General features: G+C 48.4%; 1 protein-coding gene across 1 annotated transcript in view; it reads left to right on the top strand.

Moving 5' to 3' along the window:
* LOC144139554 (uncharacterized) overlaps window positions 1-14,684 on the top strand; it is a 108,636-nt gene extending 93,952 nt beyond the window's left edge. The window contains exons 12-13 of the mRNA XM_077671859.1: window positions 10,727-10,883; window positions 14,074-14,684. Coding sequence (XP_077527985.1) covers window positions 10,727-10,883; window positions 14,074-14,144 — 228 coding nt within the window. The 3' untranslated portion in view covers window positions 14,145-14,684. The remainder of the gene's footprint in view (window positions 1-10,726; window positions 10,884-14,073) is intronic.
* Window positions 14,685-15,209: the final 525 nt, after the last annotated feature.

The raw sequence follows: 15,209 nt of genomic DNA, 5'->3' as shown, positions 1-15,209 counted from the left end.
GAGCGAGAGAGAGTGAAATAAATGTTTGTCAATTCAAAGACTCAAGTGGTCGCTTTTATCTGTCCAGGGCACCATGAAACACCCAACCGTATCAGCTTGGTGGGACATGGAACACGGATATTTGAGGTTCCAGCTGTGCAGCTCTCGCTCAGAATTTTAAGCCGACGGTACGAAACCCGGAAAGTGTGGTCTGCACGGAAAACTGCCACATTATGTGAACAGCACGACGGCGAGCTACACAATTCATGCTGCAAGTAGCACAGCATTCGTCAGGATAGGTGGAGCCAGAGATGTGTCGGTGAAATGTTTGTTTACCGGTCACCTGTAATAGCAACAGCTGAATGTGGGCCAGTTGGTTCGACATGATGACAGGGTTTAAAGGCGCAAGAAAAAACGCGGACACTAGAAGAAAAAACCAGCAAGACAAACGAAGCGCCTGAGTACCGGAGACGCACAGAGAGTTTCCCTTGCCGAGCATTGGGAGTGTAGTCCGCGTGTAGGGTGAGTGTAAGCCCCCTCTAGACAACTGTATTGTCTCCTCTCCTGGAGACAAGGGGATAAATGTGTCTAGCCCACTCTCGCGGAGTTCTTCTGGTTCGACCTAGAACAGTCCCCTGAGCAAGTACATTAAAGAAACCAACATGGACCACGGTGACGAAGGATTGATACATGTTTTCGGAGGATTCGATTTGACCAGTTTCACGGCAGTGTGTGAAATGCGTCCCCTGATGCACCTCCTGAACTATAAATTCGTGGTGATTACTACTGAAGCTGTCTGCGTTGTTGCCAGGGCGATGTCTGCTTCCTCGACGTGAGGCCTTCTCAACGGGAAGAAAGTGACGCTTTGGGCATGCGGGAATTGATTTGTTACATTCGCTTGCATGCACCATGAATCGACACCTAGCATAATTAGCGGCGTCTGCTTAGTAAACCGAATGTTTTCAACCGTAATTTTTACCCACACATCTAGCCCATGTCTCCTTGTGTTCCTCCTTAAAATGTGGGTAAACATTTTTAGCCAAATTCCACTTTAGCCTTCAGCGGTGTTCGCCAAGAATGTCTTTCTTGGTTTGAAGAGGTGATAACACATTTCCGTGTTCAGTTTCTGAATGGACACTTACTAAATCCTGCTAACTAAACAAATCTCTCTTAATGAGCTCGTCTCTGGTACGGAAATACTCTATGCTCTCACAGACGGCTTATGGAGATATAGGGCGCATGCCAAAGAATTGTTTATTATACACCTTCCTCATGAGTGAATCCACTCTGTTATAGCCACCATAACTTAAGAATACATGGGGCGTGACGTAAGAGACTCTCGTGATGAGGAATGCCCTGGGTGAGTCGCAGAGTATCGCTTCCTTCATGGGTATTTCTTGACTATGACCGGACCGAGCACGTGAGTCATGCGTTGGAATTACGTTGTTATCGCGGGGGTTCATGAATCTAGTGGATATAGAAATAAAAAGTTGTATTAGCGGAAACATGGTCCCCGTTTAGAGGAGCATTCGTCCACAGGCGTAGCTGGGGCATCACATTTGACGTTAGCTTGGAATATCACTATATGCTCTATTAAAGAATTGGCTCCAATCGGCGCTTTGGGGGTGGTTGGAAACCGGAGCTTTAAACGACAACTACAACAATTGCCCATGCGACGTCACTTGAATTCACTCACGGGGCTCTGCAAAGAATTAAGCCAGAGCTTCTGCCAGCCGTTACTTTGAATTCGCGTGGCGGTGTCCCGAACGGAGCAGTGTTGGCCACAGCCGGGATAGAGCGGTGTACGCCGCTGCCATAGCCTGGCCGTGCGTCAGCTGAAATAAAACGGAGAGGAGCGTCTTTCGAAAGGTGAGACAGTGGACCCTAACCATCCTGATGTGCTAGCACGGAGATACACCCCCCAGCGACACAACCGTAGACGCCGAAACAATTGGCACGTGGGCTTAGTGATTCCTATTTATGCTGATTCAAACTAGTTAGTTCAGTAATTTTGATAATTGCGAGAAAGCCGAGGGAACTTTAAAATCGCTATTGATCAGGACCAGCTTCCACTTCCGGGTTTTGTAGTACCTCTTGAAACACAACCGAAATGGTATTCATCAATTTAGAAAACAGGGTCAGATTCGTGGCAAGCAGTGCGCAAAAGTTAACGTTTCTCTAGTGGCCAGATATCTCTATGTAGTCTCTACTTTTTCTGTTCCCGCTTTTAAAGCCAATCATTAACTTATCTGTGCCGTATCACCACTTGATTCCGTTGGGTGCGGGTTACCCAGGAGGGGCTGCCGAACAGGTTAAGCCGGTCGGAGGAAGTATGCAATGGACGTGAAGCTCCTCCAGAACAGGCCCAAAACAACCGTCGCTATAGGAGACGACACGCCCGCCGGTGAGCAGGCACCCCCGATCTGAGAAAACTGGGTTAATTCGCCGCATCATATACAGTGTGCTCCGTGAGTGAAACTCTCCGCTTCTTTCCCGCCGCCGCCTCCCCCGCGTTGGGAGTTTATTGCCCGCACGCCGCGAAAGAAGGGTTGGCTGGCAGAGGTAGAAAGTTTGCCTTAACAACTTTTCAAATATCGACGCCTCAAGATACCACCTAAACGGGCGTTAAATGCCGCAGTTTGGGCTAAATTAGGTTACACCGAAGCACAAGGATACCATAAGTGGGTGAAGTATTGCTCCAGCTTTGGCTGCGGGCAAGTTTACTTAACCATTATAGAACCGATAACGCACACAGCCTTCCTTTTATAGCACAAAGGACGTTTGTCTGCTTCCGAAACGTCAAAATTAAGGAGCTTGTAATCAAGGACACGTGTACCTAATTGCAAAGAATCGCTTCGGCGATGGTTTCAGTACAAGGTACCTCTCCAAGGCACCATTTTAACGGTAACTGTTCAATTGATCCCCTCCCTTTTGCTAACTTTCGCCCATCAACGAAAGCACTGCCTTAGAGGATTCTGCAGGCTTCAGTTTCTATTTGCATGCCAATAAACTATCTCATTTGTCTGCCGACACTATATCTATCCTTAACGTGGCACACCCGCGCATTACACGGCCATTCAGGTCGCCCCTTCCCTTTGCCTCCTTCATTAGAACAGAACCAACTTATAAGCTTTATAAATTACGGTCTCGCGTCCAACATCCGCCATCTAATGAGCTCCCGAAGCCAAATCGAGGGCATGTGAAGCATGTTTCATAACGTGATCTGCCCCGACTGCTTCTTTACGAGTTCCCTAAAAGAGCCCTGCAGAGAATGTTATTGCGTGGTGCTCTTTCGTACGATGTCATCTAGTTCTCTTACTCTGCAATACTCGTAGGGTCCGACGTTCGGAGAAACTAAATTCTTGCTGTTCCGGCTCTTAGAGTCTTCTACGTCAAAGTAAATCACTTTATGTGCGACATCTTTTCTGTTGTCCTTTCTCCATATCCTCAAGTTCCCGTACGGAGCCTTCACGACTTTAGCGTAAACCGTAGATCCAACCCAGCTCGCTTCCCACCTCATTGCTGCAAACGGCACCACGTGAGTGCTCTTCTGAGGAGGACCTATGGCTTGAGACACTAAGTTAAAGAACATATCTTTCTTTGCCTACGGAACGCAAAAAGCTTTCTCCTCTGTCTGTTTCTCTCTTGATTTACAACCGAACAAGGGTTAAAGGAATACTTGAACGAAGCGAAGATATCAGCAAAACATTCCAAAACGGCTTTATCTGCCAGAAAACTTCATACTTGTCGACACCGTTCAGAAAAAAAAATATAACCATATATATGCAAAACAAATAAAAACCTGATTTTAGTTTTTAACATGTCTTTGGGTGTAAAATATAATAAAAACCTGGAAAATGCGATAGAAACGGCATTGAAAGCGCATTTTACAAGAAAGATCGTTGGTGAAGGCTAAAGCAGGTGGCTCGAACCCCAAGCAAAACAGTAACAGAGGGTCACAACAGATGCCTTACAACGAGTGAAAACGCGGTAAACTTCAGTTCAATTTAGCAAACCACTGTATTTCCCATGGGAGAATCGGGACGAGAGGGAACGGCATGAGAGGTGGGCAGGAAAGGGAGGATAAGCAGTTATATGACAGCGCATGCAGAAGTCTATTCATTTCGATGTCATTTGCAACAAAGGGCTTAGATGCGCAAGAACTGTTTTCAGAAGAGTGCTGGTCGCACGATGTCGACGGGGCTGTTACGAATCGGCCAACGCCGCCGTATTTTCCCGCATCAGCCACCACGTTGGAATCCACCACGTGTGCCACAGCCGCCCGCATGTCGGTGAACCATACTTTCGTGTCTCGACATCAAAGGTCAGACACCTCGCGTTGCAACGCGCCTCCGGCGATTGCCAGCGGCACCCCCAGATGCCAGCGGCACGCCCAGGCATTCTTCACGAACGTGCGCCTCTGGACGTCAGGGGCCAGCGCTTCGGTGAGTCACGCCTTGACATGCCCGGCGCAGACGTTTCGCTATCGGCGCGATCAACATTCGATAGCGCGGCCCCGGCACCTTTCAAGAACACTCTCTCCCCTCTCTCGAACTCCACGTGCAACGAGGCTATGAATGACTCACGAACAGTGGAAAGAGCGTTGTGTGTGTCTGTGATGTTCGTGGCGTGTGGCTACTTGTTCGCGTCTGACCATTGTTGCTTTTGGGTATAAATAAAAGCAGCCAAAGGATGAAAATCATTTCTGTTTGAGCAGCGAATCCATGCGGTCGCTCTGCTCGAGTCCTGTATTGTGACCTCGCCCGTCGGGGCATTGTATGTTTTTTTGGCGTCGGCTCACCTCTCGCTATGAAGTAAACAGATACGTTATCCTACTGCTCTGGACCTATTCCCGGCTGCAGTCGGCCATCCCGGTCGCAACAACTGGTTGGCAGCGGTCGGATGACAACTTCGTGACACCTGGAGGCAGCGGTGCGAGACCCAACACCACGGACGTCAAGGCGGCTTCGGACTTCGCAGAATTCACGGCGGTAAAGGGTGAGTGCGGGACTTTTCTTCACTGCGTTTTACCAGGCTTCTGAGGATAGCTGGTAGGGCGTGTGTTTTTGTCGCGTGGGTTATTCGCGCAAAACATTTTTGGAGCAGTGGGAAACCAGTACTCTAGACCGGCCATGAATTGGAAGGCGTTAAAAAAACCGCAGTTGTTGGAGCTTGCAAAAGAGTTGCGCTTGGATGTTACGGACGCGCTGAGAAAGCCAGAGCTGATACAGGCTATACTCGCTGTTGGGGCTGACGATGACGAGCTGTCTGAGTGCATTGAGACAATCAATGGCAGGGAGACCGCTAAACCGCTAAACGTCAGGCTTCAGAGGCTGAGCGCCAGCGTGAGGATCGCGAGGAAAGAAAGCGCGAACAGGAGCGCGAGGAGAAGAAACAGGAACGAGAACGGGAGCGACAGCATGTGCTGGAAATAAAGCGTCTAGACGTCGAGGCGTCTCGACCTAGACGTCAGAGTGGCAGCAGCGTGCAGTTTGCGGCGACTGAGCGACCTACGTTGCGAATGTGTGACCTAATGCGACCCTACAAGGTAGGTGAAGACATCGGTCTTTTTTTGGTCAACTTCGAGGGTACGTGTGAAACGGCCCAGTTTTGCCGAGACTCATGGCCGCAAAAGCTGCTTACGCTTTTGCCAGGTGAGGCATCCGACGTGATGGCCCACTTGCCAAAGGAGGAGGCGGAGGACTACCAGAAAGTCAAGTCGAGCCTCCTGCGTAAGTACAGGCTGTCAGCAGAGCCGTTTCACCAGAAGTTCTGTGAAGCCGAGAAAGCTAGAGGCGAGTCGTACTCGAAGTTCGCCTACAAGCTGAGGGCAAATATGGAAGAGTGGCTCAAAGAGGCAGAGGCTTTCGGAGAGCACGACAAAGTAGTTGAGTGCTTCGGTCTTGAGCAGTTTTACCGCCGTCTACCAGAGAACCTGAGACTCTGGGTGCAAGATAGGCCAGGGGTAAAAACTGTGGATCAGGCAGCTCAGCTAGCCGACGAGTTCGTCGCACGTCGACGTGCGCAGGGGCCGAAAGATGGCCACAAAGAGTACAGGCCGAGGCCTGATAAGTCAGGGCCGAAAGGCAGAGCTCCCCAGGTTGACGGTGGAGCAAGGGAAGTCGTTGTCGTGGATAGAGAAACTGGCCACGATAACGAAGAGAGAGGCGCAGCGCAGAAAGAAAGCTTTTGAAGCGCGCAGACATGCTGCGTGTTACAACTGCGGCGAGACGGGACATTCTTCTGCCAGTTGTAAGAAAGGAAAACTCGTCTTTCACGTACTAGATCAGGGTGAGGACAGCAGGCAGTTTCTAGAGCCGTACGTGCGGGAGCGTGTCGTCAATGGTAGACCTTGCCGAGTGCTTCGCGGCGACGGTAGACATGGTCCACCCTTCGTACGTTGAACAGGAGCAGCTAAGTGGGCAGTGTGTTTGGGTGAAGCCAGCCGTAGGTGCACGAAACGTGCGTCTGCCGATTACTAAGGTCAGCATCGGAGGTCCGTTTGGTGAACTTGTGCCGCAGGCAGCAGTATTCCCACAACTTCTTCCGGAGTACAGGTACCTATTCTCGAACAGGTCGGATCAGCTGTTAAGCGAAAAGGGGTACAATTTTGAGAAACTGTCGAGGAAAGAACCAGCTGGGCTCGCTGCGAAGAGCTCGAGTAACGATAGGGTCGCCACCTCTGTGAGGAATGACGAAACTCAGACAGAAAGCGATGATTGGGCATTTCCAGAGGGTCACGACGGAGGGCATTGTAAGTACACTGTGTGTAAGGCCCCTACGGTGAGCGGGGATGTTTCGTCGCCATGTTCGAAGTGCGCTAGATCACGGGAGGCCTTGAAAACGGCTGTCGACCCGAACGCGCGCAGTTCGCGGGCTAACAGCATTCCGCGGGAGTGCGGAAACCATGAGGCTACCGAAAGGCAACACGAGTCCGCTGAAACGAAGGTTGTTCCTTCGGACGGTAGTGCAGAAACGAGCGACGTGGTGGGAAAGCCTGCAGCCGAGGCAGCAAACGGTTTGCAAAGTTCAGTTGGGAGTCATGACGATCTCGCCACTGAGCAAGCCGATTCCATCCTGCCACCAGATCAGGTAGCTGACCTCGAGCAACGGCCAGCCGAGCTCGTAGAGATTCCGGTGTCGCCCCTGGCTAAGCCGAAATCGGAAGCCGACCAGCCTAGCGAAGTGAACGTAAACGCGTTCCGTTGTTCGCTTGCCGAACGCGTTCGCGAAAAGGTGAGCAACGAGGAGACAGGGCAAACTTGTACGCGTACTTGCGGCACGTGTTTCAGTGCAGGCACGCCAAGGGGTGAAGCCGTGAGCTCGCATCGCGCCAAGGGAACGCCACCTAGAAGCATTGCGCGCCTAACGTATGAACGGTGGAAAATCCCGCTCGCTCCTCCTCGCGCCCGACCTTTGTCGAACAATACGACCGGTGTCATTTCACGCGGTCACAGCAGCGTTGAGAGAACGGTTGTACCTAAAGTGCGGTACAAAAGGGGGAAAGCTCGGGGCAACGACGAGAGCTGAAATCGCAGCTCTCGCCGCGAGAAGTGGCCTGTAGACGCCTGACTTTCTCTATTGCATTGTTTTTCCTGAAGCAGGTTTCGCACTTTACGATTACGTTTTTTTGGGGGGGTGTGGGACATTTCCAATCACGCGAAATGTCACCTTTCAAGTTTTTGCACTTGTCTAAAGTACTGCTGGGCTAAAAATATAACTAGTGTAGTTAGTTATTAGCGTATTTTATAGCAACTAAAAGCCTGGTAGACCTTCAGTGTGGATTTGTCTTCGCACTTGCCGGCGATGCGGTTGTGTCTTGCTGTGTTGTTCTGTTGCTTGCCTGACCAAACCAGAGACATTCTTGGGGAGCCACTACTCGTCCAGTGATCGGCCCTGTGAAGCTCCAGCACGGTGTCGTAAAGCCCAGGCCTGGAGTCGAGCGTCTGCTGAGCACTTCACTTCGAAAGCATCCTTCCGGACAATGGTTGAAGGCCCTTATCCATCGGGATCTCGGACCCCCGGTGGAGAAGCTGTTACGAATCGGCCAACGCCGCCGTATTTTCCCGCATCAGCCACCACGTGGGAATCCACCAAGTGTGCCACAGCCGCCCGTGTGTCGGTGAACCATACTTTCGTGTCTCGACATGAAAGGTCAGACACCTCGCGTTGCAACGCGCCTCCGGCGGTTGCTTGCGGCACCCCCAGATGCCAGCGGCACGTCCAGGCATTCTTCACGGACGTGCGCCCCTCCGCCGTCAGGTGCAAGCGCTTCGGTGAGTCACGCCTTGATATTCCCGGCTCAGACGTTTCGCTATCGGCGCGATCAACATTCGATAGCGCGGCCCCGGCACCTTTCAAGGACACTCTCTCCCCTCTCTCGGACTCGACGTGCAACGGGGCTATGAATGACTCACGAACTGCGGAAAGAGCGTTGTGTGTGTCTGTGATGTTCGTGGCGTGTGGCTACTTGTTTGCGTTTGACCATTGTTGCTTTTGGGTATAAATAGAAGCAGCCCAAACGATGAAAATCATTCCTGTCAGAGCAGCGAATCCATGCGTTCGCTCTGCTCCAGTCCTGTATTGTAACCTCGCCCGTCGGGGCATTGTATGTTTTTTTGGCTTTGGCTCACCTCTCGCTCTGAAGTAAACAGTTACGTTATCCTACTGCTCTGGAATTCTTCACGGATGCAACTGCGGCTGGCCGCTCGCAGAAAACACGCTACCACTCGTATGTCGGAGGCCACGGAGAACGGATCGGGTGCCCCCGCCCGGTCGCAACAGGGCGTTCTGGTTAGCCCTGCAAAATACAAAGAAGAGACCCCAAGGCGAAGAGAGCGGTAGTCAGCCGTCCATAACACAGAAAGCCTAACGCCAGTTAAGGATCTAAATACCTGATTCAAACAGTGGGACTTCCTTGATAAGTCTCGGTAAGTTAGTTAAATATAGATTATTTTAACACGAAAGCGTTTCATGCCCCGGAACACCAATATCTGGCAGGCGTCATATCCGTCACGGAAATTACGTCGCCAGTAAAAGTTCTATTGACGCAGCTCGGCCTGGATTCGAGCCACGCACTCTCGTCGCAACAGGAGGTACACAGCGATCTCCCGTTTCCGCTACGCATTCAAGCGCAATTAGGTCTACGAACACGCCTTATATCTTTCCCACTACTTTCTTCCATCAGATGCCCTCTGGGAGATGCTGCCGTCTAGACGTTAAGCGAAGCACTTGAGGATGACACTAATGAGCGCCGACAGTTGACGCCTCGATGCCAGCGTCATCGCGTACGCGAGACGCCGGTGAATTGAGACATCCTCCGCCACATACTGCTTTCGGTTTCGGTTCCGTTTTGTTCGCAGGGTTTTCAAGGGGCTGTGGTTTCAGTCGGATTTACACAATGTTCCGGCGCGTGGAATCCAGTGTCTGACGTTGATGCATTCAAAGGCGCCATACCGACGTAACATAAATAGTGATGTGCAAGTTCATATGGATGCACAATAAATGCTACTGCGAAGGCACATTGCTCTTTCATGCTTTACCGATTCCTATGAAAGAGACATCAACCACAGTTTCTAACACATCTAAATGGCCTGCTCGGGCTTTACGCAAAATATTATTTTGCGTGCGTCGTTACATTTTGTTCCTGAGCTGCAAATGACCACATAAAATACCCATTCACTGTGTACCATACATTTAGGTACATTACGAAGGTTCCTGCAAAAATCCTGTGTACGCATTCACTGCATACCAAATTATCGAGTGCTTGACAGTGGATCTAGTATCTGCGCCTAACTTGTGGTTCGTTTTCACAATTTTTTGCAGCAACTATGACCACAGGGCTCCCGGGAGGCGAATCGCTGTAATTAACTTCAAATAGTTATTCCTGTAGACAGAAGGACACTCATTGCTTTAGTATTTACTATTAAACAATTTTTTGCATTTATCCCAATGCTGCAACCAGCTTTCTGCGGGAAGTCCTGTACACTACATAAAAGGTCTTACTGCAGAATCCGTTATTCCAATGGCTCAGTTTGCTCACATAGTGGTCATTTCCTATCATTTGCTAGACCCAATCTAACCTTGTAGTTTACCCAACATAGTTACAGCACACGGTAACTAGGACAAAATCCGTCGGCTGATATCTGCCTATAGCTGTAGACGCCCCATGGGTTTGTTACCGTCTCGTACAATTTCCTGCACTTGTCTTAGCCTCCGCACATTGCTTGAACAAGGTTTACCTAGTCACTCTACTCATAAATGTCATGTAAGCCTTGTGTTTTCGGAGGAAGTGCCACGTAGAGCCACCACAGGCATTTTGCTACTGCTTAACTGCTATGTTGCTGCTATATTTATTCTTCTTCGAAGCGCCGCAATCTGGTCGCTAAAAATAAGAAAGTTTGTAATTGGTTGGTAGCCTCTTCTAGAATTTTGGCAGAATGGAAATGTCTGTTGTAGGTGTAGTTCTGCATGTTGCTAGTTTTGCATTGTTGTAACTCTTTTGCCACAAGGCAACTTTTTTCTGCAATAGTATTTCAGTATTACAAATTTCTTCTTTGTCATCAGTTTCTCTACTTTCTGAATTTTTCTTCCACCATTTCTGCGTTATCTTCTAGTACTGCGTATTTAGAAATTCATTGCGTTCACGACTTGTGCAGTGCAGTCTGACAATCTATACTGCAAAAGTTTGCCCTCGCATTTTTCTACGTGCAAGTGTCATTTAAGCTACTTTACATACCCTTTTCAGTGCTTGGTCAAACGTTTGACGGAGATCTCAACACGTGTGATGCGGTCATCTGCAGAGGAACTCGTCTGCGGTTTCGTGCAGTTGTTTAGAGCTGAAAGTGAGAGCTCGAAACCGCCAGAACTGCGCAAACATTTGGATACACTGGGCTCCGTTTTTGGTAAGCAGACTTATTAAATAAAAGTATAAACAAAATTGCGAAAGGAAATTTATAGATGTAAGTTTCGAAGTAGTAATTGTGGCCCAGACTGACTAATTCGCAAGAATGTCCGAACAGGGAATCTAAACATGTAATTTGGTTTACCGCATGTATTTTATTTCACGTTTTCACAGTGACTAGCAAAACAACGAGCACAGTTCGCTTCCGACCTTACTGATAGGAACACTCGCATTATCTGTTAGAAATAACCATGTGGAGCATCGTGAACTATATCGAAATAAAGTTTTCATCATGGGAGTGGTTTTGAAGATGGCAGCTAACATTATTCCGAATAACATAATATCAAGTGGGGGAGAAAGGCACGGCACTTATCTTACTGGGACAGGTAATGGTGAGGGACAAAATTCAATAGTGTAAAATAAATAAGAGCGTCGAAATCAGCGTTAGCACGGAAAAACTCATTCTTGGTTTCTCTGAACGAACACAACACTATCATGGCTACTGTAAGTGATACTTTAAAGCAAAGCTTTCTAGCTCTACTAGCCAACCATTCTTTCGTGGTGTGCGGGACAAAATCCTCCCAACGCGGCGGAGGCGGTGGGGTGTTGGGCGGAGGGTTTCACTCATGGAGCAACCTAGACATGGCGCAGCGAATTTACCCAGCCACGGCCGCTCGATGGAAACTAGTTTCCATCGAGCGGCCGTGACCCAGCGTTCCCAACGCGGAAGTGCATGCGCGCAGCCGGCGGTGCCGCTGGTACGGCTTTGTCGTCTGCTTTAGCGACGGTTGTTTTGGGCCTGTTTTTGTGCAGCTCTGCGTTCATCGCGGAGTGCCATCGCACGGCTTGATTAACTTGTTCCACAGCAGCTCCATCGCAACCTGCACCCGAGGGAATCATGTGGTCGTTCGGCAAACATACGTTAAGGATTTGTTTGCACGGCGGGAAAACAAAATGTAAAGACCACATACATATATCTGGCTGCTAGAGAAACGCTAGCTTTTGGACACGGATTGCCACAAATGGGACCCCGATTTCTGTATTGGTGAACACCAATTTGGTTGTACTTTAGGAGGTATTACGAAAGGCAAATGTAGCAACTGGTTCTAATAAATAGAGATTATAAAAGCTTCCTCAGTTTTCTCGCAATTCTAAAACTTACAAACGAACTATTTTCAATTGGTATAAATGGGCATCACTAAGCTATGCCGAATTGTTCCGGTGTCTGCGCTTGTGTCGAGTGGTGGTGTAGCCACACGCTAGCACATCAGGACGGATAGCATCCCCTGTCTGACCCTTCGAAAGTCGCACTTCTCCGTTTTCTATCTCCCGACTCACGGCCGGGCTACAGCGGCGGCGTCCGGCGCTCTAGCCCGGCCGTGGCCGACGCTGCTGCGCGTGTTCAGGAAGCCACCCCCTGGAATCACAGGTAACTGCTGGGAGAATGTCTGGTTTCACTCTGTGTAGAGCCACGTGTGTTAATTCAAATGTCGTCACATAGGCAATTGTTGTGGGTGTCATTTAAAGCTTTGCTTTCCAACCACCTTCACAGCGTGGATGTGAGGCAATTTTTTAAGAGCGAATGCTCTTTATAAGCGACCCCAAACCATCCACCACCGGCGTCGGCGGCGGCGTCCGCAGTGCTCTTTAAAGAAAAAACAGCATCCGGCGCCAGGTTTCGATCCGAGGACTTTGCGGGCCGCAGCGCGACGCGCTACCGACCAAGCCACAGACGCGACGGTGATATCAGTGTTAGACGCGCCTTATATCTTTAACGCATTCAAACTACGTCGTCAGCGGCGTGCGTTGGCGACTCAGCGGCGTTATAGCGGCTTGATAACTGCGTGGTGTACACGTGATACTACAAACCCGATGGAAGAGATGGAAGAGAAGGCGGCGAGGGGGTGGGCTGCGGGGGCCGAGCGCAAGCGCCGCAAGCGGGCCGACAACCGTGCATTCGCACTTTCACATTCTCCCCCTCGGGGAAATGCGGGGGAATTTTTATCTTTTTAAACACTTGATGTTGTTGGGATTCAGCGCACAAGCTTCTAAGATGTGGGTGTAAGTGGTAATTAAAACTATACTCCTAAAGAGAAGGTCGCGGCAAATACTAACAGAACGCTAACTAAAAACGTGTCACAGTATCCACTATGAACGTAGTGCTTTTACAAACAGCCGTTCCATAACCTAGTAAAAATACGACACGTCACACTGCGGATCACCTGAGCTCGCAGTTCGACATCGGAACATTTAGCCCGCAAATAACACACTTAGACGACAAATAAAGTGAGCTAGAAAACCAACGGGATCCTCCAGGAGGGTGAATATGACTTAGTTACCTTAGAAATACATCGGCTCTACCTCCTTTTACAGCCAGCAGCGGAAAGTTTTCTATTACAGTGAATAGGCTTTTCTCAGAAAACCAATATTTTAGAGATAATTTTTAATTATGCATTTTAATATGTGCCTATACAACAGGATGAAAAGTTGGGCGAGTTGGTTGTCGATTTATCTTAAAAGACGCGCGGAAAAAACGTTGACAATGAAGAAAATACACAGGATGACTCTTCGTCATCCTGTGTATTTCCATCTTTGTCAACGTTTTCTTGTTCGCCCATTTTCACGATGAGCCTATACAAGTTAGCATGATTATTTGCAAAAGCCTTTTATTGTTTTTGGAGTCTTGGGTGCTGTAGGTATTATGTGGAATAATTCATAGAATCTTGTTAGTATCAGTGAATGTTGGTATCAAGAAAGCAGCAGTTTATAAGTGCGGGGTTTAAAACAGAAACGATGGCATTTAAGTGCGATACTTAGCGACAGGCCTTATGTACCGTTATTGTGGTTAGAAAGTTCGCAAGCAGTTAGTATATTGAACCGGTCACAACCTTTGTACTAGCATTTTTCTTAAGCGTGCACGCTGTAAAGACTACAGTATTCTGCAGGTTGACAACATGCTAACCCTGGTAAAAACGGTCTGAGTATTTATTATTACTTACTTCGTGCTTCCTCCTGCCCAAGTTTCCCTATTGGGTAATTTTAATGGCAACTAATTATCCACTTCATCCTTCTAAATTAGCCAATGACTGAATATTTCGAATTGTGTGAGCGACAGCTTCTAGCAGCACACTACTGCAGATCAAAAATGTATATGACGTATACAAAGCCAATACACTTTTCTACATTTGCAGGTTGCTTTAAAAGACCCTCAAAATGGACCACGTGGATGAAGACAACCCAGTGCGAGGGATACAGTTACTGAAAACGTTTAAGAAATCAACATGGCGCTCCAGATCAAACTTCACATGATTGTTTCTCAATCCGGCTTTTTCGTTTGTGCAAACTCCCGTATTGAGCCATATCATCTGCAAATGCCAAATTCCGTGGATGTTGCTTCAACATTTTTTCGGAAAGTGAAATTCGAAGCACCAGCTTGTGCATTCAGGAAAAATTCCAAATACAGTGAGTAAGGAAGATAACTTCAGAGGAGGAACAGCTGGACCATGTTGACATTCTAATTATGTGCTCACTCTTTCGTATGTGCGAGATATTACAGGGCGTACATTAAAAGCACGTCGTTTAAAGAATAAAATGAAATCTGAACGAGGAAGAGAACGCTGTTTCGTTCGCATTCTTGCTGAATAGTTGGTTTGTGTTTTCCTCAGCTTGTTAGATGCATGGATAGTAGTATACACTAGCACAAAATGAGCTCCTAAGGTACATCAGGTGTGAAGACACAAGGTTTTTGAACGTGGGCTTAGTACCTAACAAAAAATCGCGATGAATCAGTGCCGTTCAAGCATTCGTGTAAAACTGCAAAAATAAAGCTCAATTCACATGCTCGTTGTCTATGCTTTTATAAATATTGTGGGCGAAGAATATAAATCTCATCCTTAATAGAAAACGGGGAAATATATTGTTCCTGTACCTTTATGTACATCACTGTTAAATCCATGGCTTCTTCTCTGGCACGCGTACTCGGCCACGTGGTCACGTGCGTAACTTCTGGTTTGCTCCAGAATACGTAAGCCCAAAGAACCAAGTCTTGTCGTTTATAACTACCCTGAACCGTTACAGACAACCCTACAAGCGACAGCACAAGCCAGCGCCTACTTGTTTTTTCTTCATTAGATTTAACACTGCCTAATTTTTTTTTTCAGCGATGAGTTATAGGGTCCGGTCGTGATGCATTTTTAATCTCTGCGTCAAAACTACTCACAAATCAACGTGAGGTTGCCTTTGAAGTGAGAGGTGCTACTAAACACGTGCTTTGACTCAGCAGTAGTATAAGCTGGAGTAAACGTCACTACATCGCTGCTGAAGTAAG

This window comes from Haemaphysalis longicornis, unplaced genomic scaffold (genome assembly GCF_048455015.1).
Source record: "Haemaphysalis longicornis isolate Haplotype H1 unplaced genomic scaffold, Haemaphysalis longicornis Haplotype H1 scaffold_5, whole genome shotgun sequence".
Taxonomy (NCBI): domain Eukaryota; kingdom Metazoa; phylum Arthropoda; class Arachnida; order Ixodida; family Ixodidae; genus Haemaphysalis; species Haemaphysalis longicornis.
The sequence above is the reverse complement of the archived record's forward strand: the minus strand, read 5'-3'. Positions and strand labels throughout refer to the sequence as shown.